At 45.8% G+C, this 27,702-nt stretch overlaps 1 protein-coding gene across 1 annotated transcript; it reads left to right on the top strand.

The window, feature by feature from the left end:
• The first annotated feature begins 5,480 nt into the window (after positions 1-5,480).
• LOC135400198 (uncharacterized) lies at positions 5,481-27,664 on the top strand. Its single transcript, XM_064631947.1, has 8 exons — positions 5,481-5,627; positions 8,082-8,267; positions 10,593-10,682; positions 16,558-16,653; positions 19,390-19,512; positions 21,638-21,769; positions 22,839-22,955; positions 27,460-27,664. Exons 2-8 carry the CDS (start codon positions 8,124-8,126, stop codon positions 27,568-27,570), a joined length of 813 nt encoding a protein of 270 aa, XP_064488017.1. The 5' UTR covers positions 5,481-5,627; positions 8,082-8,123; the 3' UTR covers positions 27,571-27,664.
• The last annotated feature ends 38 nt before the right edge of the window (positions 27,665-27,702 follow it).

Genomic DNA, 27,702 nt, shown 5'->3' on the forward strand with positions numbered 1-27,702 from the left:
TGTTCTGGTTTCAATGAAACTGAATGAGGACCTGCAAAATGATCAATGATTTACAGTCGCCACTTTCGTGACGGTGAAACGCCGCTGGATACTGTATCACCGTCAAATGCACAGACCAAACGGCAACCTATTTCGAGATAATGATTGAGGTGTTTCATCGCCAGTGCCCAGAGCCGATATTGCTTCCGGTAATCTGGTTGACGAGTCTCACAGTGAGAACGGAAGTTCTACGTTGTCCAAAAGGTTTAGTATTTACGCACCGACCATTTCACAGCTGTCGTGCCGCAAGCCTACGGCGGTAGCCGAGGTAAACACTCATATAATTTCTTCTTTGAGGACCTCTTTAGCGTTATTGTATCTGAAGATACTGGAAAAACTGCAGTACAAGTTCAGACAATAAGTTGTGACCCCACGTGTTTATTTGTATGGATAAACCGGACGCACGATGTAGATTTCACTGACGAAGCTATGTGTGTGCAAAGATGACGAAAGGGATACAAGGCTCAGTAAAAAACATGATATTAGAAATGGTTGGAGTCAGAGGAATACACATATATAGCCTTCGCTAGCAAGCCAGGATTTTGTGAGGAGTCAAACAACCATCCTCTCGACGTATCACTTACAGGTGTTTTGACCAGACAGACGCGAGTGGCTGTTCTCCTTCCGTACTGTGAGATACATTATAAATACGGTGGTTGCTTCTGTGCAGTTTGTCTCCATTCTCTTCGTTCGCGCCCAGGTTCGCCCAGGTTCGCGCAAAGGTTACACATTATTTCAACTTTGAAAATTAGCCCTTCTAATTACGGCGGTCGCCACGCAAGCTACGGTTCCACTTGAGAACGCATAGAACGGGCGGCGTGGTATCACGTCGGATACTTCCAAGACCACCACTGGCGGCGCTGTCGCGGCGGAGCAGCGCGCCCCCTTTAGGTGTCGCACGGTCCCTATATAACCGTTCCGCAGGACGGAACTGCGTTGAAGTTAACTCTGCAGTAAGTTGCACCAGCGAAGTAGACGAGTGGATGCAGCATTCGCTCCAATCGTGATATGGCTCACACATGATCCCGTCGAACCCGTCGTATGATTGTGTGTATCAGTGAGAAAAATGTAAGAGTGAAAGGGGGGATGAGAGAGAGAGGAATGGTTGATTTGTCCCTTCAGATGACGCGCCGTTGGAAGTCGCTTGGGGGGTGTGTTAGCTTAGCTCAATTGGTAGAGCCCTGGACCGGTAATCCACAAGATGTGGATTCGACTCCTACAGCTGTCTAACCTATTCAGTGACTTCCATCTTTCATGGCTCAAACGTTCACGGTAATCTGTTGACAACCCCCCCCCCCCCTCTCCCCACCATCTTCAAAAGCCGTGCTGAAGACTGGAAGGCTGGGGAATCGCATTCTACTACCTACTGTTTGAACTCGAGTTTTTTCTGCGTATATTCCAGACAAGGGTGGTCGTTCTCTTTAATGCTGGCCCACGACGCATACTGAAGTAATTTCTCTCTGTCTCGTGTCACCACACAAAGCCGTAGTTAATTCGCGATACCGTGCACAGTCGGAATAAAAAAAAATACTTTCATTGTCACGAGTGCGCAAAATTTAAATTTTTCGTGCAGATCGTCTGCACTCTTAAAACAGAACTAAACCGCATAGCACGCTGTGTGCCAACCACTGCCACGAACGATAGAGCTATCGCCTCTCATCCGAAGAGACGCGAAAAGTTTGGGCCAGTGCTGTACTAGTGGAAAGCTTGTGATGTCAAGGTACTATGCGATAAACTGTGTTTCGTGCGTGCGATCATAACAGAGAAAGGGAGCATATCAGTCAGATACGCGGTGTGGGGCACTGGCGAAGCCTGTATGACGCTGCTACTTTTTCTTCCGCACTCCCCGTTGCGAAGTAAGCTCAAGAACACGTAATTCATTGGTGGATAAGGGAGTGGAATAGCATCCGTTTGCGATTCACCGCCACCAGCCGCGACAAAAGTATGTATACCGAAACCAATTAATTACTGCACATATGACCCGCTTCCGTAGCAGATTTTTATCGAAAAGGTGTCCACTGAAGCTCCTAAAAGCAGAGTTGTGCCTAACTCGTTACAAGTAACTCGTTACTTGGTAACGGTTACTTTTTTTGGTGACGAAGTAACGATTCAGTTACTTTTTAAAAAATTGTAATAGTAACGGAATCAGTTACAAAAAATGGTAACTCGTTACTGACGTTACTCGTTCCTTTTCTTGAGCACGGGGAGCACATTTCGGCATTCCGTGTGGCGCAATGCCTGCAGACTTGACCTGCGTGACGTGTGACTCAAAGTATTATTGCAGTGTCTCACTGGATGTGTTGTCCTTTCTCTTGTTTCCGTAATCTCCGACCATCACTCCTTCCCAAGAATGGCCACCAATTGTGCTATGGCTACAAAAAACGCGTTTCGACTTTTCTTAAAGCTTCTGAGCGCTCTAAATTATGACGCAGCCCCTCGTCTGTTTTGGGGAACCGTTGGTGATCTGTGGCACGAAAACCAGTGTTTTTTCTTGTGTTTTCGTAATCTCCGATCACACCCACTTCGGAAACAAGGGAGAAGGTCCAGGCAAACTGATATAGATTCATGGTAACGGGCCGAGAGACACGGAACACGAAGGACGGACGACAAATTTCGAGTATCAGCTTCTCCTGAAGTGCAATTCCTCATTAATAAAGAGTTGAAGGCAAGTGACGGCGTGTTTGTTGGCTCCTTTAACTATGCTGCGGTAACGCAAAAGTAAATCGTTACCTGTGAGTAACGAGAACTCGTTACTTTTGTATGTTGGTAACGAGTAACGTATTTAGTTACTTTTTCTGGAGTAACGGGTAACGGTATTTAGTTCCTTTTTTACGGTAACGGGCACAAGTCTGCCTAAAAGCGGTAGCACCCATTTTAATGCCGACGGCGCCCTTCTTTAGAAGTTATGTTTTTCGCGAAACTCGTTTGAATTTTTACTTAAATAATAAGTCCCTCCCACTCATTCACACGGTGCGCAGCTTGTAGATGGTATCGGACAGATACTTGTAAAAAAGAAAGTTATTCGATTGGTGAACCCGTTTGCGAATTATTTAGCCCGGGGATCTGAGACACCCTGTACAATGTAGTCTAAGGTCAATGCGGCCCGCGACATGACTTGAGTATAAGACTCCTTTGCACGGTTGCAGAAAAGTTGAGTGTTAGTATGAGACTCTTTCAGTCTGAATCTCTCTGATGGTGAATTCCATTAGGAGAGCAATGTTTGCCCCGCGCTGAGTGGGGTTCCGTGCATGCTCCCGGCGGGGTCGCACGGGTTTGCTTTGTCAATGGAATGCTATCATTTAAGGTACGGTGCGCGCTCTGCGCAGAACACGTCACCTGCGTGCTTTCTCGGCTTTGCTTTCGCCACGTCGGATTCAGCAAACTGCTTCGGAATCGCCCAATATAATTAGAAACAGCGGAACGATGGTGGTGAAAGGGCTTGCCGTTGTCGGCCTCACGTATGTGGGCAACGTCACGACTGACGCCATGGGGGAATGTGCGTCCTGGGCCGACTTCTAAGGGAACTGTGCCGAGGAGGAAAACCCGAAAAAACGTCTGAGGAAAACCCAGGAAAAACCCCAGACAGCACAGCCGGCACCGGGATTCGAACCCGGGTACCTCCCAGTCTCGACGTGACATGGCCAGCACGCTAACCACTGAGCCACGGGAGCTGGTACGAGCGGAACGAGCGAACAGCTGGAACAGCGGAACGAGCAGTGTTTGCTCTGTTCAAGAGACGCACCACTACCTGCGCGACACACGGGTAAACAGAAAAAGAAAAGAAAGATCGAGCATCACGCCCTCACTTATCGCGCGCATGTCTCTTCTCCTCGGCCGTGTTCCGCTGAGGTAATCGCTGGGTCAAAAACTATTACCCCTTGGAGCAACTTTTTTGCCCCTGCTCCGCCAGGGGAAGATTCAACGCATGTCTCGATTCTGCCATGTCTCGATTCAACATGTCTCGATTCTGCCAACGGAACAGTTTTTGCCCCTTCCCGGAGCAAAACTTCGACCTATATCTGCCAACGGAATGCGCCATGAACCTCAATAGTATTGGCAGTGCATTGAGCACGCAATGTACTCCCAATCAGGCTCGTGCAGATGAGGTCACGTCATGCGCAGCCTTTCAGCGCCTTGGAGCCGCGTGACATGGGAAAACAGTGGTGAAAGAAGGAAGCCACTGAAAAGGTTAGCCAGGCTGTAAGACTCGAACCCACACCTTCTGCATTACATCAATTGCCGATCATCGATCAATCATCAATCATCATCGATCAATTACATCAATCAGCCATGCCGAATGAGGCAGAGGCGTGTGTTTTTACAATTTCCTCTCGTAATTGCACGCATACCGCAACAACTCACGGCATGCCCCCCTGCGGCAATATGTTTTCAAATGTAACGTGACCAAGAGTGACGTCACTGCACAGGCCTCATTTGAATTTGAAATTGAGCACGCGATCGCGCCTCGTGCGGGAAGTGCTCCTAAAGCTGTCGATATTCAGTCAAAAGTTATTGTGCTTTCAAGTTTAACGTCTTTTTTTTCTTTTGCGAACTGGCCAAGCTGGTCTAGAAAGCCACCATACAAAAATGAAGGCTTCGCGTCTTCTTCTTCGTCTCGCTCTTTGTGCCTACGATCACGAGAGCACGTTCGTATATGGGAAGTGGGTAGGGCTCCTATCTTTTCACAGCACGCCCTCGTAATTACTTAGATGAGCGACATTTAAAAAAAAACAATAATAAGAATCACTTCGTTGTAATATTAAAGCAGCTGACAGGCCGTTTATATTTAGTCAGGCGTAGGGTTACAGTCTGTCGCTTGTAAACCCAGCGCAACAAGATACGCTTGTGACGGAGCACTCGTAATATTTTTTTTTCATTTGCTATCAGACCAACGGTATAATAGTAAAATAGTAAAAGGGTTCGGGCAGACGTTTAGTGTGAACCCCCCCCCCCCCCCCATATTCGCCAAGGCCAACTTTCGGCCACTTACTTTCTCTTTAGTCCCAGTGTTATGAGCATTGTAAACGCGCTTTTGCGCCGTATACGTGATGTGAATTCGGTGACAACTCCTTCATACACAAACAAATAAAAAAAAGGAAAAAAAAGCACGTACACACACACGTTCAGATACGCGTATATGCAGATATATTCATGTGGATTCTGGAACGATAGGTCCTACTGAACGTCTCCAACAAGGTGGCAGGAGTTCAAACATCATGTCCCATCACGGTAATCAGATCGAACGAATCCTGATAGAAGCATTCCAGTTAAACGTAACAATAGAAAGAGTACGAGTGAAAGCAGAAACCTTTCGAGCATCATGCTTTCTCTTCCGACAACTAATCTTATCCTAGTATGAAAGTTCAACAGTGGAAACTCTCTATACGAGCAGCCTACACGCTGCCAAAATAACTCAGTACAACTGACAGGGATAAGCGCGCTGGAGATCACGCCATCGGCCAGCTGACGTTGTACGAGACAGTGTCATGATAATGTAATCGGAAGTCGAGAAGCCTGATATCGAAAGTCGTCTGCTTGCCAGTTGGGCTGCGCATGCTCGAGAGCTCTGATCTGATCAACAGACTGCTGTAAGTGTTATGCATCGTTTAGATCCGCTCTCCTACATATGAATATCTTTGGTGGCATGGGATATTTCTTATCTCGGTATGGCCAGTTAGTGGAACACGTAACTAAACATCGCAGAGACTGAAGTGTGCGTAGAGCATAGGCGGAGAGTTTTCAATCTGCCGGAGGGGGCCGGGGCACAACGCCCCCCCCCTTTGTTTGTTTGTTTGTTTGTTTGTTTGTATATGAGGTGAAGAGTGGTTGGCCATGCGCAGCAGGCATGCACAGAGGTCGGGTAGGGTGTTGGAAATTCCGTGTTGCGACGTTGTGAGGCAAATTTTTACAAGCGCAGAAAGTTGGGCTAGTTGGTGAGACAGCATACTGCAGATGTTGGGACGCGGAAGACAGGGAGTGAAGGAAGCACACAAACACAAGCGTCACTCGCAACTAATATGTATTGCAGGCAAAAGAATGCTTTTAAAACACAACCGGTAGGCGTGTATCTTTACGTGTTGTCCTTTTCTAGTTCAAGTAGTCTCATATGGCCGTCACACAGCCATAGTGATGAAGATGTCACATGCTGTCTTTTCCGGTAAAGTCAGGCGAATATAAAGTCATGCTCGCCTTCCAGGGTCACAATATTTGCTCCTCGTGAAGCTTCCTGTTTGAGGCTATCGTGCTCGTTACGAGCTATTACGTGTTGTGACGTCACCACCCTGAACGAATAGCCGGGTGCCATCGAGGTGCGATATGTCTTTGACCTATACGTTTTTTTTTTTTCATTTTGTTTGGATAGTTCGCATGCCTTGTCATTGTTTCTTCTTCTCCGTCCTTTCGTATCGCGCTGCAGCTTCTCGAGAATATCTCGCACCCCTCATGTAACCGCTGGTGTAAATGCGATGAAAAGGAAAGGATGTCATTTTATGATGCACAGTCGTGGCGCAATACATGTTCGTTTCTGCAGAAATTCAGTTTCTCCAAATCTCCAAACGAAAAAGTTGAATACCTTACGAGTGGGCAGACCTACTCGTAAGGCAATACATCTCCTTCGATCGCTACTGGGCCCGGATCTTCAACTTTTCCATAGCGATCGTTATCGTTATATTTAAACTTCGCACGCTCCAATCTCCATCTGGTAGGCTCGCGCAAGAGCTCGCGGCGAATCACGTGGTTCGAATCCCGGTGCCGGCTGTGTTGTCTGGGGTTTTTCCTGGGTTTTCCTCAGACGCTTTCACACATATGTCGCCACAGTTCCCTTAGAAGTCGGCCCAGGACGCATATTCCCCCAGGGCCTCAGTCGTGACGTTGCCCACCTCTGTGAGGCCGACAACGGCTAGCCCTTTCACCACCACCATCACCACCACCACCACCACCAGGGGCGGAAGTGATACATTCAACACGCATTATGTGGTAACGATGAGCTGAAGATCGGGCCCATGGAGCGAGAGATTACTGTCTTGTCACGTTAACGAAAAGAGCGCGTCGTAGCCCACGTGTCCGAGCTCACGGGTGCCTCGCACTTCGTTTGATCATGAACCATGTAGACGATGAAGCCTGAGAGCACGTGAACACACTCGTTAGGCAGACGTGAGTCGTTACGTACGCGAGTAGGAGATTACGCCTTTGTCCCGCAAACGAAAAAAAAAAACAAAAAATGACTGTACTCTTTGGCGCACGTCCAAACGCGCATGAAATGCGATAGCATTACCGCGTACGAAGAACAACGACTCCATTTCGGGTGCGAAAGAAGTCCATTTCCAGGAGTTTTAGGAGCTCGGCATGCACCCTACGGAGAGGATGCGATAAACGAAGCTGTGAAATCGCAGATCGACAATGACTTGAAAGGAATCGGGTGATTGACTTATCATGTGTTCCGAAGCGTTATCGTGAAGACCTTCCGATCTGATAAAAGTCGCTATTTACTCCTAGGACCATGGACCTGAGCGTACACTCTTAAAAACGAACTTCACCACATATCACGCTCCTAGCCAACCCATCATCCCGAATGACAACGTTTTCGCCCCTGATTTGTTGAAAATGGGAGACGGAGCCTATTTTGTGCCATTATGCACGGCACAGATTAGGCTCCGCCTCCCGTGCAGAAACATCAGCTTACAAACTGTACTGGTATCAATATTTAACTCTACTGCGGAAAACAGTTGTAGAAGCTGTGAATATGTTTATGGGAGTTTTAGTGTAAATAACTAACAAGTAGTCAAGCAGTCACGAAGGCATGACTTTTCTTGCTCTCTTTCGATTACTGGAACACACGAATGCGGAGTTTTCCGGTAAATCCGAATTCCTTCAAATGAAAAACAATAGACGTACTTTTCCCTGTACTTTTTCTGATTTTTTTCCCATAAATCTGAAAACGCGGAACCCTAAATATAAAGTTGGTTGGTTGGTTGGCATTGTCATCATCTAGTGTTGTTGTTGTTGGTTGGCTACTATTGCGCTTAATGTGTGTACGTTTTCAGCACAAGAACAATCCGTGCCAGGTGTGCTTCCTAGCGTCCAAGATGGGTACCAACGGCCCTGTGAGCGAGTACATCACCTTCCAGGAATTCCTTGACAAGAAACAGTACACACAGAACTCTGTGCGTCGCTACGAGTGGATCTTTGGCGAGACTTTCCTCAGCAGTGGAGGCTTACCTACAACACAGGTACTGGTTTCAAGTCATAGGTGGAGGCACCGCTTATGGAACGCTTATACCCACTGTCACACGCCAAACTGAATGTCATTCTCAGCGGATGACCATCGCACTGAATGACATTCGTTCCGTGTCACACGGTTAAACGGCATTCGCACGGCGAATGAGTTCGAAGAGCTCATTTGTTTCTCCACTCTCACACCAAACTGCGTACCCTCGTCGGTGGGGAGGTAGCAAAAACAACAAAGATAAACGTTAGGAAAAATTAAAAACGAATTAAAAGTTGTACTCCAGTATTTTGTCACGAATTGAATAACTTTTGACATCAAAGAAGAAAGGCTTAGCACTGTTTTTCAAAGAGCCACCCTCGTTCCCGGTCACCATATTGCCAAGTATGGTCGACAGGCTTCTTACTTCTCTTGGCTTGTGCTACTTATCCAACAGAGCGTCCTCCAAAAGTGAACAGTTTCGTGAAATAGTCTTATGTTTTGCTAGTTTCGAGAAAAAGAAACAAAATACAACGAATGTACGGCTCCCGTCAAAGTTAGCTTGAATACCGCACGAACCTGCGAAGCTGGAAGAGGTCCACCCTCGCAAGCAGAAAACAACGCCACCATAACGAGGATCACCCCTGTAACTGTAAATTGATTAGCAAAACACCCCCCGCCGTTATTTCAGGCAAACACCGCAAGGCTCCGTAGGCCGGAATGGCGTTCAAGTTAACTCTGATGTGAGCTGTACCTGTATATAGCTTCATATGTTTGGGCCTGGTGTCTTAATCATAAACGTCTTAATACTTTACACAGATTCAAGGAATCTAATGATGGCAATGAAAACAAAGGGGCAAACTAAAAATGCTCGTCTCCATAATCTATTTGTACGCCTTCACAAACGCTCTGGTAAAGGGCATGAGATACACTTTTTCTGGGTCCCCAGCCACGTAAGGATTGCTGAAAATGAGGTAGCTGATGCTGCAGCAAAAGCTGCATCCCTGTGAGCAAACTATGCAAATCCCCATTCAGGACTATTCAGGCCAGGTCTAAAAAAGGCTCTCGTAACACAGTGGCAGCTGGCATGGGACACAGAAAGTAGTAACAAGTTGCATTTAGTAAAAGCGATAATTAAAGAGTGGGAGAGTTCCTATCGATTCTTCGAACACACCAGCACCTGCTTCTTGGACAACGGCAGCCCAATACTGTCAGGAGCCTTTAACAGTAATTCACATCTTAATGGCGTGTCCAGCATATGAGCGGTATCGTTTGACCCAATTTTCACCGTTCTATCGGTATTGGATACAGTTTCATCCCTCACTTTTGCTTGGCAACGAATCCATCATTCCTCACCTGAATCTTCTAAGCTTTTTGATTGTATCAAGATTTTACAGAGCATATCAGTCTTTTAGTCTTCATTGGTATTTTACTCTTTACAAGACACTTCTAGCGTTAAGTTTTACATACGAGCATACACTTTAATGTCTATCTGAATTTAAACAAATCACTCATTACATAATCCACAAATTTTTTTCATCATGACTTGGCGCTCTGCATGAAAGCTCTGTTGCTGTTCTCTCATGTCCATTTGGATATGTTCACCTGTCTTACAGTGTTTTACCACACTCAACGAAACGTTGCCAACAAATAGTACATGCACCATCTGTCTGGCTGCATCCTGCTTTGCTCATCTATTGACGTTTTGACGTCGTAAAAGTATTGGGTTTCAGTGTGTTGTGTGTGCCCGTTTCTAAGTCCCGCACTGTCAAGGTTTTTACCGCTTTTAATTACGGGTGAACCTACTCGCCATCGATAATCTGCACTTCGCAGGAGACCTACCAACCCTGTACGTTTACGTGATCGTTCTGGAGTGACACGATCCTTCGTCTCCACATTTTTCTCTACTAGCATCAGCAGCGCCGGAGCTTGTCCATCTCTGATGTTGCGGCAGACATCTCTGCCAGTAAGGCGGCCGCACGAGAGGTCACGTGATTACGAGAACTAACAGAAATGTCTCTTGCTCCTCCGATATCAACTTCGAGAAAAATATGTTTTACAATTCTTTGACTTTCAGTGCATCCCGTGCATGACGCAAAAAATATTTTTAAAGTTAATTTTTATTTAAAATTATTTATCGGCCATACGTTTGTGACTTGTTAGTGCCACATGAAACATCGACGAAGGGACCACATGAGTGACGCCACATGGAAATCCCTCGAAATATGCAGCGTAGTAGTGCTGTCGTACATTGCTTTGACACGTGAATACTCGTGAATCTGATCTCGATGCATTGTTCTCCATATATTTGGAAATGTTTTTTTTTCTATACCATGAGCCTTTCTTACAGGAAATTGTGCAAAAGATGCATATCAAAGATGGCGATCGCATCCTGGACGTTGGTTGCGGAATAGGTGGACATGACTTCTACATGGCAGAGGTGGGTTTGTCGTTCCTACTCGTTCTTTCTTCTCAAGTGTTGTACCTCCTGCGAAATTTCCTCGCCTACAGTTTGGTTATACTAGTATAAAATGCAATAAAAGTTTAGTTACGCTTTAGTTAGTTTATTGTCCGGTCCCTTGAAAAAGCATCGTAGTTGCGCACGTCGAACAGGAGCCGTACATACAATGCCTGCGAATGAAAGTCAAATGCCATCCGTTCCCAATAAACGGATGTGTCCTTGCCGTGTTGCTACGAACTCGGTAAATGCGCTAAGCGAGTTCATTCCTTTCTCTCATAACGCCTTCCTCGTATTATGCCCTCATTGACTACAGTCTTTTTTGTGCCCCCGATGTTTTCAAACAAAAATTTCCATAGCCTTGCTCCCGTATACAGGGTGTTTCAGTTAAATCCCCGGGCTAAATAATTCTCGAACCGGTGCACCAATCGAATACCTTTCTTTTTTACAAGTATCTGTCCAATACCGCCTACAAGATGCGCACCGCGTGAATGAGCGGGAGGCGCTCATTATTTAAATAAAAATGCAAATGAGTTTCGTAAAAAAGCGTAACTTCTAAATCAGGGCGCTGTCGGTATTAAAATGGGTACTACCCCTTTTGGGACCTTCAGTGGACACCTTTCAGAGAAAAATCTGCCACCGAAGCGGGTCATTTGTTGCAGTAATTAATTGGTTTCGGTTTACGTATTTTTGTCGCGGCTGGTCGCGGCGAAGCGCAAAAAGACGCTCTTTCACTCCCTTATCCATCAATGAATTACGTCCTTACACCAATGAATTACACCAATGAATTACGTCCTTTTGCGCTTCGCCGCGACCAGCCGCGACAAAAATACATAAACTGAAACCAATTAATTACTGCAACAAATGACCCGCTTCGGTGGCAGATTTTTCTCTGAAAGGTGTCCACTGAAGGTCCCAAAAGGGGTAGTACCCATTTTAATACCGACAGCGCCCTGCTTTAGAAGTTACGCTTTTTTACGAAACTCATTTGCATTTTTATTTAAATAATGAGCGCCTCCCGCTCATTCACGCGGTGCGCATCTTGTAGGCGGTATTGGACAGATACTTGTAAAAAAGAAAGTTATTCGATTGGTGCACCGGTTCGAGAATTATTTAGCCCGGGGATTTAACTGAAACACCCTGTATATGTGTAAGTGACATCCTTACCAGTCAGAGGCTTGTCGTTGAAACCCTTAAGGTAAGGCAGAGTCAGTTCAATGCAGTGTATAGGTTTGCGAGAAAGAGAAGTACGACGAAATTCAATTTATTTGTTTACGCATAGACCTACTACACCCGAACACTCTCGGAAAAGCAACGGATAGTAAAAGTAAGAAAACGTTCGATTCTTGACCGCTATTTTACGTGTCATCACCTTACGCTTGGGGCGATGACGGATAGTAAGGGTCAAGAATCGTTCGTTTTCATACTCTTATTTTAAGCGGCAACGGCTGACGGTTACGCCATCCGTCAAATGTTTACTCTTATAATACCGCCTATTGCAGCACGTATACCGCATAGCATGAGTAAAAGAAAAAGCTCTGTAGCCCTCAACGGTGCAAGGTGCCCTCCCTTCGAACCCCCAAGGCAACATCGTGCACCCCATGTGCTCGCATCGGCTGCAGCGCCAACAAAGAAGGACGACCTCCGAAGAAGGAACGTTTGTTGCCGCCTCATACGTTCCATCTTGGTTCTGAAACCGGCAATTGCATCATGGCAATAAGACGAACCGATGCAACAGCTGCACCTATAGCTTTGATAATGAAAAGCATCGTTAGTGAAATTGTGTTCAATGTGTGGGTAACTCACCTACAAGACCGTGGTCTGCTGGCGGGTGGCCACACATCAAACACCAGCCAGGGGGGCATTTAGCATAGGCAAACGCGTCTACAGCCCGCAGGTATCCCGAACAGTCGCAGTTTTGACAGCGTCCTCGCAGCTGACCAACTACGTCCGTTGCTGTTGTTTGTGCCATCTCTCCACTGGCACTTGTACAACCATCACCTGTGCTCTGTATAACAACGAGGGGCATTCACACCGAATAAAACAAGAAATCGGCAGGGCTCGCCCACGTGCATGGTCCTACGAAAAGTCTGCAACACTCACCTCCTGAACGCGCTCTACTCCACGACAGACGCACGTGCTTCCCGCTGCTCTTGAAGTCCAGGCTCGGCAGTCTAAACGTAAAACGGCACGACACGACGAAGTGGCGCTAGTGTTCATTTGATAAACATCGTCAAGCGGCCGCGAGCAGAGTACACACCTGAGGCACCGCAGCCGAAAACTTCGGGTTGCTCGAAACCCGGAAGATCCAATCGAGAAAGCCTAGCTGCGTCCAAACTGTGCACGCACACGCAGACTTTCTTGTTTTTTGGCAAGGTTCACCAAGAATAAGCGTAAAAGCAGTGACGTCATGAGTCCGAGGTTGGTTTATTCGTCAAGGGGAAATTCTATGCGTCAATTTCTAAGGGTAAATGCACAAATGACGGTGAAAACAAGTGTCTTAACGGATACAGTGCGGGGTTTAACGGATACGACAAGTAAAATACATGATAATGGATAGGGCAGTTGGCGTCGTCGTTGCATATTACGGTTACTAAGAGTAAAACACGGAGTAAGAGTTATTTTAAGAGTTGCTTTTCCGAGAGTGAAGGCAGTTTCACAATTTCACATCCCCAATTCAGCAATCTTGCTCAATCTTTCCATATCCTCCTCCCTAAATGGCAAATGAGAAGCAAACCTAGGGCTAGATTTTGAACTTTTCGCTATCCCGTAACGCTTGCTAAACGCTCGTGCTCCCCGGTTGACGGCCAATGCGCGTGACGGAATGAGCGCGCAAATTTTGAAAAATAGCTATAACGATCGCTATGTGCACATCAAGATTGAGCCCATAGACCTACATTGCCTTCCTGGAGGCACCAATGCCGTGAAGTAACTTCAAAAATTTGTGAGCGAGAGTTTGGAGCGTAACCATGTCAGAAATATATGTTTTACAACATTGTTCACGAAACTTTTGGAACGAATTATACTACAAGCCATGCAAATTTTGGTTTTGCTTGTGTTGCTCATGCATACGGTACCAGAACAACGTCAGATATTAGGCAACGTCAAATGTGTGTGTGTGTGTGTGTGTGTGTGAGAGAGAGAGAAAGAGAGAGATAGCTGAGCTCCAACACCTCCCAGAACCTACGTCTCACTCCTTCGCACATAGGCATATAAAACCCACCGATCGCTGCAGACGATTTCAAATACAGACACAAGAGTATGAAGTCGGGGCATGGCAAACTGACATTTTAACTTGACAAGTATAGTGTTTATCTTAGGAGTAGAAGAACACGTCGCGAGACGAGTTCAATTCCTCATTTTTTTCTTACAAGCAAACAGACAGAGAGACAAACAGACAAGGACATATAAAGAAAGTTGATGGTACGACAGGTTAGGCTGCGTTCCAAAACAAACGTTCGCTTAGGAGTTGGTCTCGTGACACAGTTGTACCACGTGACCAAGAGAGTACCCAGACAGCACAATGTACTGAAAGTCGAGTGCAATAGGGGTGGACGGTATGTGTCTTATCGATGTTCTTTAGCTTCACGAGTGCGTTCAAGGCCTTCCACCTACCCGCCCACCCCTATTGCACTCGACTTTCAGTTGATTGTGCTGCCTGTGTAGACGATCCTCAAGTGGGTTGTGGAACGGGCGCGAGTACGATTCTCGATATGGCGACAGCAGACGACAGTGACATTTGGGCCGCGGGATATCAGAACCGCTGGCCTCTGCTAGTTCTGCTGTGACGGTGTTGACTTCGGTGTGGGGTCATTATCGCGGGGTATTTATTAGGGATATTTATCACTCATTCCGAGAAACGGTAGCGCTGTTCTCGTCCACAGCCAGCTCTAAAACGCGTACAATCAGCTTTCGACCTTCACATGCAACGATCTGATGTGCGTTGCATGTATGGTTCCGCGCATGCTGCTCTGCAGGAAACATCAGATCGCAAAATCCGCACTGGAATTTCTGGGCGTCCTCCATGATGCAGCCGACCTGTGTTGTCGCTGCGCCACAAAACCCCCAATCATCATCATCATCATCACCATGATGCAGCCGAAACGAGCAGCAGCAAAAGTAGACGACCATAGATCTCGATGGAGACGACAGCTCTGAGGTCACTACTCTTATCTGCTCCCATCTTATAGGGAGCAGCCCGAGTCTATCCGGAGTCGCTACTTTCGGGTAGGCGACCCGTTTTCGGAACGCAGGTTGTGACGTAATCGGGTTGATTCTGAAACGTAAAGAGTATATAGCTACCATGATAGGCAAGCCTAAGCGATGGGCAAGACACGTAAACAACACAACACGCCTTCACATGCAACGATCTGATGTGCGTTGCATCTATGGTTCCGCGCATGCTGCTCGGCAGGAAACATCAGATCGCAAAATCCAAAATCAACACGAAGGCTCGAAGGCTTTGAGCCTTCGTGTTCTGTTGTTTACGGGCCTTGCTCATCGCTCATGCTTGCCTCTCATGAAGTTTGCCCACCAGCTGCCCTGCATTCACGCCATTCTATATAGTAGGTAGCAACCTTCAACTCTCGGGTCGGCCGGTGAGTCCTGAAACGCAGCTTAAGAAACAATTTATTGTGCAAAGAGCAATAGAACAAAAAAGGAAGAGGGAAAGGGTTCCATTTTGTAAGCTAGCTGATATCAGGTTATCCTGCATTTTACATACTGCGCCTCAAAAACATCCAAAAAAGACAAGACCCAGGAATCAATTTCTAAAAATGGGCTTCTTGCCCCTACCCTTTGTCTGTTGTATCCTTCTTCATCAAATAAATTTTTCCTTTTACTTCTGAGTAAGCAGGCGTAGCGTGTTGCCTCTGTCCGCTTTCAGTTCAAATGTCAAATACCGGCTTTTTGCAGCAACGAGTGCCTTGCCATGCGGCTCTTTCCCCGATCTGGCGGCCGAGTCTTCCCAGCGATGGCCGCCGGCCGCGATTGGCAGACTGTTGAAGGGGCCATCAGTCATGAGTCATGAGTAAAGTGTTAAAGGGGTTGCGACATGTCATCTCGGGTTATCCCAGATAAACGTTAAAGACGGCTATTTGTGCCCATCTGAACTTGCATTGAGAGTTTAACGGTGAAGAGGGTTATTGAAGAGGAGAAAATGGGCACCGAGAACACCGAAACTCATGCGAAACTCACTCTGACATCATATCCTCCGCTGCCGCCGCCAGTGAGGCAGCGCATGAGAAGCCACGTGCTTACGGCTGCCAATGGGAACTCTGCGGTCTGTCACGTCTGCACTTTGCTCGGGAGTGTGTTCGAGAACTTGTATCTAGCTAAGTACGGGGGGGGGGGGGGGGCGGACACGTAGAAGAACAATTATTTTTTCCTCAATATTCTTTCGTGCAATACAATGTGTCGATGTAGTAATGAACCACACGTATGAAAGTGTCCCAAGCTCTTACTTAACAGGTGTGTTAGACACGTAGGTGAGCTTGGTAGGCCCAACAGTCTTATACAAGGTACAACCTACAACCCGCGAACGTGGAGGAGATGGTGCCCGTATGCTATTGCTTCCACAGCTTTACACACTGAGAGAACTGATGCATGCTTTCTTTAGTCAATCTCTCTCTCTCTCTCTTTCGCTTTCTTTCTTTCAACGAAGACACAAAGGCATGACTGTAAGACATAGGTTTATTCGGCCCTTCCTCCGGTTTTAACTACATGACTTATCCTATATATACAAAATATTCCTACGTTGAGTAATGACTGTGCCTATATATGTGCCTAGCTGACAGGTTTTTACCGCCTATTTGAGGCGTTCACGAAACTGAGGAAAACATTAACTTCTTCCTTACAGAACTACGATGTACAGATTCTAGCAGTTGATCTCTCCGTCAACATGATGTCCGTTGCTTTGGAACATTTCTCCAAGCGTCCGCACTTGACCAAGAAAGTAAGTTTCACGTTTCTAGCCTTCACTTACGTTACGTAAATGTCATTGCTAGTGTATCACAGCAATGCTGCGTTAGGTCTGTGCAAAACTAACGTATTACGCAGCACGTAGCCAGCCTATTTAGCTAAGTGTCATTAAATGAGGTGGAATTAAATGAGTTTGGAAGCCTTTCTCCTACCCACGATTTTTCCGCATGTAGATGACGCCAAGTTTAGATCAATGTTAGGGTGTCTCGATACAATATCCTTCTTTGTAGCATCAAGACGCGCGCGACGTCCGCTACAGTGTTCGCGATATTTACTTCGCAGCGCGCGCTGTATTGATAAAGCTACACACTTCACAGTATACAGGGTGACCCAGCTAACTGTGAACATATTAAAAAAATATATATATAACACCTTTTCCAAGATGAAATCAATTACAATATAGCATATGCTGAAGGGCACTCCCTAGGAGGGCATTTGCAAAGTCCAAAGGCAATGTCTTAATTAACTCTCATTAATTAACTTTTTAATTATAAAAGCTACAGAGTTGTCCCAATGAGAACATCTGTTCCTTTCGGTCACCTGATATCGTAGCCGTTTTCAGAACAAAAATGCGTTCGATTGATCGCCCGCAAAAAATTAGTGAAGGAACGCCATTTTTTCTTTATTTTGTTCATTGCGCATCTTCGCAGACGCGTATTTCCTTCATCCCCAACGTGAAAGGGGAAAGGAGTGCAGTGGCGGCCTCATGCGTCGAAGATGAGCTTTAACTTGCGGAAACAAAACAAAAACAAATGTATCGGGTGACTCTATCGGAACTGGCCTTATCTTGGGTTGCATTTTCTGTTTCCTTTTAATATTTTTCCAGGACGCGAGAGGCGATAGTGTGCTCTTTCTCCCTCTCACATTGGCGGTGAAGGAAAGACGCGTCTTCTAAGAAGCGCAATGAAAAAAAAAATAAAGAAACAATTGCGTTCCTTCACGAATTTTTTGCGGGCGATCTATCGAACGGATTTTTGTTCTGAAAACTGCTACGATATCAGGTGGCCGAAAGGAACAGATGTTCTCATTGGGACAACTTTGTAGCTTTTATAATTAAAAAGTTAATTAACGAAAGTTAATTTAGACATTGCCTTTGGACTTTGCTAATGCCCTCCTAGGGAGTGCCCTTCAGCATATGCTATAATTGATTTCAGCTTGGAAAAAGTGTTACATATATTTAAAAAAAATGTTCACAGTTAGCTGGGACACCCTGTATGCGTAAATATACGTGGTACAGTGAACAACTTAAAGAGGCCGTTCATTTATAGACTCCAAAACTATAGTGTCGTTTTATTCCTCGTCGACCACTGGCCACTCAATCGAAAATCCCACGGGAAATAGTGGCGTAGTTTGATAGTTATTCGATAGAATACCTGACATGAGCAACCGTCAGATGTAGAGAGTGTGCCGGAATACCATCTCTGCAAAAAGACGAAGACGTCATACTATGCAGTCTACACCAAGGTTTTACATCAATCCGAACACGTCCTTGAGAAATGCTTGCCGTTCTCGTAGTTCCCGTTCACATCATTGCGTTGTAGCGTTACGTTCATCCTATAAGTGGGTGCTTCCATACAAAGTGCTTGAAAATACCCGTCAAGTAGATTACATTGTAAATTTAGTATCTTATTTTATGTCACATCACGTTTTTACCATCTGGTAATGGTGCACAGTAAGATAGCTATCACTGCTGTCAGCTATTACATATACAAGGGGCATAACCTGCAGAAGTAGGAAATAAAGCATTCCATCATGTTAGAGAGACGGCTCCACAAGTGTTCCATCAATTATGCGATGAGGCGGAAGCTTCATCCTCGCCACATGTGAACCACAGCCTCATCGGGTCATTCAAGGAAAGTCTGACTGTCGTGCACGTGTGACGAAGATGGAGCCTCAGCCTGACGCGAACATATTTCTATTAGGATATTGTTCACTTTCTCACGGTGGGCGTATCAGGTTTCCAGGGATGACTGCACTGATGCGACAGTTCTGGGGCACTAACAAAACCTTATTATTATTATTATTACTAAATATGCGTTTTATAAGAAATCTGCTAGTGCCTCAACATGTGATTTCAGAGCAAGAATGTCAGTGCTAGCCACTAGGTTTTTGAGGTATTCCTCACACCGTTAATTAATTAATTATTCATATCAATACTTCGTGGCTTTACATCTCGAGACAACTGCGATCACGAGCGACGCCACAGTGGGCGGGTCTGTGGATTAATTTTGTCCACCTGAGGGTTCCTTAAACGTGCGCCAAAACCTTGACACACGGCACACCACGTTTAACGTCCCTCGCGGAAGACGGCGTGTCGAATCAACCTGTACCCTCCTCTAGAGTAGAGCAAGTTATTTCCACCAGTCACGCCTTCCTTAAGAGCAGTCAGGGTGCCGTACTGGCTGTCTACCGCCAAGAACAACTCACCCGAATTCTTCACTATTGTTTGCAGCTCTCGGCTATCAAAAGGATGACGCCCCTATAGGTGAACGCCTTGTCTTCCACACGGCGTCGTAGCCCGACGTTCAACATCTGTACTTAATTTGGAAGATTTGTTTGACTGTAGCCGGAAACCAGTAGCTCTCAATATTTGTGGCTTGATAATGCGTTGAATATATTCCAAACAACGGGCCTACACTACCATATTGTGCGGCCGCGCACAAGTAGGTTTGACTTGAAACTCAGTTGTAACTTTTTCTTTTTCGAGCAGATCCAATTCGAAGTCGTGGACGCAACCCAAGTCGAGTACGAAGAAGAAAGCTTCGATATTATCTACAGCAGAGACACTCTCCTGCATATTGCCGACAAGAAGAGCCTTTTTCAGAAGTTTCACGTAAGGAGTTTTGCCACTGTATCCAAAATTCCTTCAACCGCATGCGTGCTAGGCAATGTCAATATGGGGACACGCGACGTAGTATCCGTGGCACGGCAGCCATTTACGGGCCTGCTTCTCTGGGCCAGGTGGCGCGAGTGAGCAGCAACGTCAATGCCCCAAATTACGCAACATGCGGTAGTTTAGCAGACGACGCTGCACTTTCAAATACACGGTCTCGAGTTGTTCGCTTTTTTCAAAAAGCACCGCTTTTTCTGTGGATTTCCTACAGGTTTGTAGCTTTCCTTGGCACCATACCGTTTGAAACACCATGCAAAACCCACTGATGAAACTACCTACTGTTGGGATCCGTGGTCGTTTGGGCCCCAAATGGCTCTGTGTAAACTTCACTGCATCAGCCCCATCAGTCTTTTTTTATCCCGTGTTAGCGCCGCGAGGCAACGGTGGCTATGAGCGGCGTACAAATATGGGCACATGGAGAGAGGACAGAAGGTAAGGAGTGGGGGACAGGGAGGAGTTAGTATGCGTCCTGGGCCGACTTCTTGAGGAACTGTGCCGACATTCGTCTGGAAAGTCTTAAGAAACTTGAGGGAAAATCTTCGGACAGCATGCCGGTGGCAGGATTCGAACCCACTACCTCCGAGATTTTCAGCACAACCTTGACTACCACCAGCGATCCCGCCTTAACCCGCTCGGCCATGCCGCTGGTCGTTATTGGATTTTGTACATCCTACCTAACTAAAATCACGCGACCAAAATGAGGCCTTCATAAGCAGCCTAAGTGTTCATGAAGCATACACATACTAACACCCTGACCCCCACCCCTTCCTGTTGTCCTTTCTGTATGAACCACGTCTGTACCCTAATAGCCAGAGTACCAGAGTACCCTAATAGCCAGAACATGAAATCACATAGCTTTATATTTAGTTCAAGTTAGTTTTAATCGTATAGTTGTATTGCAACTTAAACTGCTTAAAGGAGGTACAGTAAAATGGCACAGAAGCCTACTATGTCACAGAATATTCCAGATGTCGATACGTCCACGTCGTGATGTGACATAGATATTGTCCATATGTTCCGCGTGTTGCTTCAGTAAAATATATGTCGTATCATAGTGTAAAAACTATACTAACGAAAAGGACGAAAATGCACTCCGCAGAAACCCCTCGCATATGGCACATAATAAACGGGGGAAACCGGGAACCCTAATTATCAGTTACAGCCGTTACAGCATGTTCCATATCAACCACGAATATGTGACGAAGGTGATATTGCAACGTGTACCAGCGTAACCGATACCGAAGATTTCGCGATTGATGCATCCCGTCTGATATTTAGGGCTTGACTTTTTTGGGTTGAAACCATTTACCGGGGTCAGGACCCAAGCAGCACAATATACTGAAAGTCGAGTGCAATAGGGGTGGGCGCTATGTGTGTTATCAATGTTCCTTAGCTTCAAGAGTCTGTTCAAGGTCTTCCACCTACCCGTCCACCCCTATTGCACTCGACTTTCAGAACATTGTGCTGCTTGGGGAGGAGTAAATCTGGCACTATTTTTAAACCTGTCAGTCAGAGGAGAATCGGGTGCTACTGACACATTCGTGTGTCGTGTTATTATGTTTTGCTTCCTGTCCAGCAAGCCGCCCGCGGTTAAAGTGCATATATTGGTCAAACATACGTGCCTGACGATAAATGTACGTTGTTATTGTGTTAAGTTAAAAGCGAAGTGTAATCTGGGCAGTTATTTGTGTAATTAGATAATTATGTTAATAAAATATTCTGAACTGCACCATATGTTGCAACATCAAATGGGCTTGGCATTGTTGCATCCAAACAGTATCTACAACACATTCGTATAAACTGCTCGTAAATAGTGCACGTGACACGCGGCATAAGCTGATACGTTATTGGAACTCTGGTAGAGACCGGGCTTAATCCGAATTGGTGTAATTTTGATTCGCGAGGGAATAATCGGGGAGGGGGGGGGGGTTAACCGGAAAAAAAAAAAAAAAACTCGGACCCTATACATATCTTTAGTGAGTTTAGAAGACGACAATATTCCCTTATCGTTCTGCATCTGAACTAGCCGAATACACGACATATTATATGCCTTGTGCGCTTGCAGAGGTGGTTGTCTCCGGGTGGAAAGTTTGTCTTCACGGACTACTGCAGGGGAGACCAGGAGCACAGTGAAGAATTCAAGACGTACGTTGCGGACAGAGGATACAATCTTCTCACCGTTCAACAGTACAACAGCGTAAGTAGCTGCTCCACGACGTCTAGCGCGTATTACGTCTCGCATTGATAAAGGACAGGCCTGTGTATCGTTGATATTCGAAAGCCGTCATTACTATAAAGGGCAAACTCCATGGAGCGAATGTACAGCGAAAAAGCTGCGAACTTCGCTCAGCGTCAGACGCCCTGGGCGAGGCGTCAAAAATGTGAGCGTCCGCAGCCGACCTGCCCATGCCAGATATTTTCGCCCAGCTTCCGCGATTCCGGAAGCGTCAACTGCAGATGAACCAATCAAAGTGCTCTTCCACTACGAATCTACGCCAGATCGCCTGCACGTGGTCGTCTGCTCTCGTGAATCATCGTCATCGTCCTCTTCTTGCAACTGAATGCTGTCGTCTGCTTGCTGTTTCGCCAACTGCATCGTTAGAACGTGAGGCATTCTCTGCCAAGAAACATGTTTTCCTTTCGCAGTAGTGAATATGCCTTTCGGTACGTTACTGGGCGCATCTTTTCAGACAGTTGTTGGATTTAGTTGCGAAATTTGTGACATTAAATGCACTTTTTCGAGCAACTGATTTCACTAAGCTTTCACCTTATGCCCTGGCAACAGTGACATCACAGCATGACTTCCCAACGCCGTCCGCTGGTTTTTCGCTCCATGGAGCTGGTGCCGGCGAACAACTGGCGGCGGAACGCGCGTGGCAGTCTGCCGCGCGAACTTCGTTGCAAAAATTCGCTCCATGGAGGTTGCCCTTAACAATGAAACATTGGTAACTGGCACATGTTCTACTCTGAACGTTGTGGGTCGATTTATTTAGCGATGGACAATGGTAAAATATATCTAATAAATAAACCTAATAAAACCTAGATCTTCCGCAAACCCCTCTCAGGCTAGCACTCACCTGCCATCCTGTTCTGCCTGCTTATTGTTTTGACAAACGTTACTTCGTCCTGAGCAAATCTTCCATCCTGTTTTGAGGGAAAGTTATGTTTTTCGTGTGCCCTGTCACAAGCGAGAAGCGCTCTGTTTTCTGCCACTGTCATACAGGATCACAACGTATAGAACAGTTTGAAATGCGTTCTTGTTACAGCTCATGGATGACACCGGATTCGTGAATGTACGATGTGAGAACTACTCCAAGAGATTCCTCGATGTTCTGGTGCAGGAACTGGAGAAACTAAACAAGGAGAAAGAAGACTTTCTCAGTGTAAGTCTAGGCAAATGTCGATACATTTGCGTCTCGCTGCTTTGACGAACCATGCACACATTTGATGCATTACGCGGACCAGTAGTGTGTGACATCAGCGCTCATCTGGAGCCCTTTGAAACCATCTTATACAACCCTGGCTGCGGGAATTATTCTCTGAAAAAAAAAAGAAGAAAAGAAGGCATCTTCAACAAGGGCTGCAATGCGGACTTGATGAGCTCTGAGTGGCAAACCGATATCGCATTAAACGTGTAGCCTCCAGGGATCGGAACCGGTATTTTTTTCGGTCCGGTTCGGGTTCGGGTTCAGGCATATCGGTTCGGTTCGGGTTTAGCTCCGCTGAACCGAAATTATCAGCTTGAATCGGTTCAGGTATATCAGTTCGGTTGGGGTTCGGCTCAGGGAGAACACCCCTCCGCGCACACACAGACAAAAAGGTCAGCGGTCGGGACATTTACAGGGATTGGAACCGTTACTTTTTTCGGTTCCGGTTTAACCGGTTCATGGGCATTAATTTTGCTACATGAAAGTGAACATACGTTCACCGTCAATAGTACAATTATTTCACCTCTGAACCGATTCTGGAACCGGTAACCGTATGGATTTTTTTCGGTACAGTTCCGGTTCGGTTCAGGACAAGCAAAAAAATTGTTCCCGTTCGGTGCGGTTTGGGTTCGTCAGAAAATAACGGTTTCTTCCGGTTTTCGGTTCGGGTTCAGTTCCGGTTCCGATCCCTGATAGCCTCGTGATTTCCGCATTCAAAGGACTACCATCTGACGGTCTCGCATTTCTCATACCTGATTAAAGCTGACAGAATTACGTCGTCGTTTCTTCTCGTTGATGTTTTACAAGTTTCCCCGAAATGTACGGGAAAATGTCATACAGTTTGACGACAAGAAGGAGAGTGGCCGCCCCAACGAATAGGTTTAGTTTGGAAGGAAAACAAAAAATGTGCAGATCTTAGTACCGAAGGGAAAAATAGGGAAGGCAAGATGAATATGCCGTCCAATATTATCTCGCGTATGGTGAGGAGGGTGAAATAAAGAAGACGCAACTATAGGACTGGGCGCACATGGTGTGGGTGACTGCGTTGGCGCTTTGCTAACTCCTCAGTTTCTCTGTCGTTAAAAAAAAAAAAGAACGTGTTGTTAGATAGACATTTCTGTTAGGGATGCGCCAACCGAATCCGCGAATCCTCGAATCCACGAATTCGAGATTCGGGAATCCGAATCCCCAAAATGGCAAATCGAATCTTTCGAATCCACCAACCACGTTTGTTATTTTTCAAATTGCCGCCTCTAGGGTTCGCCGAAAGCCTGATTGACCGACGTGTGTTTCCTTGTTTATTCATTTACATAGTTCTGGAGTCAAGCAGTTCAGGCAGGCAAACTGTTACATTACACGTTTAAAAGTAATATGGTGTCGCTCTTGATTGTTGCTTTAGCTCTATGGAAATAAGTCAGGCTCGAGAATTTATGTATTACTTGTAGTCGATGAACAATATGTTAAAGAAATGAACTACATTCAACCCCCGATTTATGAATTCCCTCGTTTGATGAACACGAGCACGGGGAACCAAACTTTTTCCATTCATTTTCCCCTCGTTTTATGAACCTCGATATTCGAATAATGAACGGAATTTCAGGGAACCAACTAGGAGTTGCCCAGCGTTTTTGCCCTGAATTTATGAACGGATCGTTCCGGGGTCAACAGAAACCTTCAAAGGGATAACTTCGTGGTCTTATCAATGACGCCTGAACGGAGAAAACGTTTTCCAGGTATTGCACCCTCGGTTCTTAACCCCTCGAAATCCGAACAACAAACGGGTTTTCCGGGGTCGCACAAGGTGCGACCAAGTGTTCCTGACCTCCGTTGATGAATAAGGTGGTGGCTGTCACCCGGAGATTAATAAACGGAGGTTAAAAATCCCGGAGGAAATCCGAGACCAGTCCAGTGCGAATGTGGTGACATCTCTTTTTTCCAAGATTGACACAGCGGAAGGCATGGTCCAAAGCAAAATTAAACAATTTAGTATTCCATAGTAAACAGAGTGTGAATGCGCTAACGTCTGTTCTTTGTGAGATTGATACAGCAGAAGGCATGGTCAAAAGCAAAATTACACAATATATGGCATTATAAACACAATCCCAACTCGGAAATACTGTTGCATTTGCTCGATAGTACTCAGTTAACTGAATTTTCGATTTATGAATCCCTCGATTTATGAACGATTTTTCGGGGAACCGAGGGTGTTCATAAATCGAAGGTTGACTGTATATGCGTATATTTTCTCCGGAAACTGAACTATTATGTGTCTTTGCTTTTTTTTTCATTAAAGGAATGTATCATATTCTGCTTCAAAACACTTTTCAGTAGAATTTTTCTTTCTTAGCTTTTTGAACTGTTTTTTAAAGAAAGGATTCGAAAGATTCGAGATTCGTAAGATTCATGGATTCGCAGAACCTTCCTGGATTCGGATTGGGATTCGCAAAATTCTGGATTCGTCCCGTCTCTAATTTCTGCCCTTAACTTGTAACTTGAAGCTGTGTGTAGAAATTGATCCCAAATCTCAGGCAAAATCGCCGCCAAGTCCCGGGATTGTGATATAATAAAGTTAGGTTTTCCTAAGAACGAACGTTTGGAAGGTACGTATGAAAGGAACGAACGCTGGTTTTGCCATCTCTGTCTTAAGGTGTCCCTTCCGCGAAAACTGTCCGTTGCATCCTGAAACCCATATATAACCACGCCGGAACACGTTAGCTGGTGACCCAAACCACCACGCAGTCGAGGACAGCCATCCACGAGGATTGGAACTGATGGGAAACCACAAGGCGAACTGCAATGCTGTTAGCAATGGCGTGGATACGCAAGCGCGTACTGTCCCATGCGACCTCGTTTCACAAAAATCCCGCTACGTGATACAAATCTAGAAATCCTGAAATACCGCAACTTTAAAAACAGCTCGATATTCTAAAGCCTACACACAGCATGATCACATTCTGATCGTTCTTTACTCTATTGCGTCATTAAAGTTCACACGTACAACTAGTCTGTGCTAATGAACCCAGCTCATTGTCTACTCGTGCTCGCAGCCTGTTTTTTTTCTTCTTTTTTTCTGAAAACTGCGCTCAAATGGATGCTCTGTTTCACAGACTAGAGCTAGGATTCGACCTTTTTAGGTTAAACCCTATTGCTATCTCTTGTTCCCTCCCGAATCAGTTTAGGACCAGCTCAGCTTAAACCCGGTTCCGCCAGAAATTCTAATCATGTATCAAGTTCTATCACGTACTCCGTTTATGAGCGTATGTACGCGCGTCTGATATACATATTAGTTGAGTGGAACAATTAACTATGTGAAGCACATTAGATGAAGTGGTCATACAGAATGTGGAGCTTGGCAATGTAAATTGCGAGGTGTGGGTGTTTGAGCAACGGATGCGCTTTAAGTGCTAAATGCATGCTTTTTGGACATAAAAAAAAGAACTCCGATAACACCAGAATGGATCAGTGGCACGCGACTTCACCTCGCATTGGAGATCAAAATATCCCCCTCCACGACTCCTGGAAAGACATTTGACCCGAAGATGCCTAACCCTAAGTATGATATACCTGCCTACAGAAACATCATCTTTGCCGCCGTTACATAGTTTTTTTTCTTTTTTTTTTATAGAGAGTTTTAGTAGACGGTTACGCAGAGAACGGAACGCTATTCTCCACGTGAGCAAGAGCGCGTGCGCGGGAACGGAAACGTGGCATCCGCGTTTCACGTTGGAACGATAGGCTCATCTTTTTGCGTTCCGTCCTCTACGTTGTTTTCGTCGCACATAACAACATGGCTGCCACCAACACCTCGTCAACTGTGTCTAACGTGAAGGCTACGAGACTCCGCTTCAGTATGAGGGACTACATCTTCTTCTTATAAGAAGCGGTATACCTTGTACCATTCGAAAACACGAACTTCTGGTCTCGCTGGATGCTGCCAACCAAATCCGTGCGAGCAACAGCGTCCGCCATAACGGCGGGTGATAGCGATGAACTGACCGGCAGGGAGTGTCCGTTATCCTTTCGTTTGTTGGTGGAACAACAAATTTTTCAAACGCAAAGAAAACAAGAACAGAGCACGAAAACGTAGTTATATTAGGCAATTCGTTCGGAAACAGATGCCTAGACAACTTGGGAACGGTAGATCATGTTATCGCCGTTGGATAGCAACACAGTTCTTACCGTACCGTTCGTAGCGTTGCCTGACGATCTGCAACCGCTCTCTTGCTATCCGTTTGACGGTAGCGAACTACGTACTCTGCGTTTACGTTCCGTGCGTTAAGGAACTGTCTACTAAAACTCTCTAATATGTCTGTACAGTTTTGAAACAGCAACGTCGTGTGTATAGAAAGGAAAGCCTGATGCAGAAAAGGCGACGTCTCTGAAGCCGTACTTGTCGCCAGGCAATACGCATTTAAGAGTAGTGCACTCACTGTATTATTCTCTATTTGCAAATTTGCAGAAATTTACCACTGACGACTACAATGAACTGAAGAGCGGATGGGAAGCAAAGATCAAGCGAGTTGGTGACGGCGATCAAGTCTGGTGCTTCGGCTACGGAGAGAAACGTTGATTTCACTTGCGTACGCTACCCGCTTCTACCGCATACATGATTCCAAACGCTTGTACAAATACGAATGCAATAAAAGTAACGATGAAAGATGAAAGCCACTGAAAAGGTCAGCCAGCTGTAGGACTCGAACCC

This window comes from Ornithodoros turicata, chromosome 7 (assembly GCF_037126465.1).
Source record: "Ornithodoros turicata isolate Travis chromosome 7, ASM3712646v1, whole genome shotgun sequence".
Lineage (NCBI taxonomy): Eukaryota > Metazoa > Arthropoda > Arachnida > Ixodida > Argasidae > Ornithodoros > Ornithodoros turicata.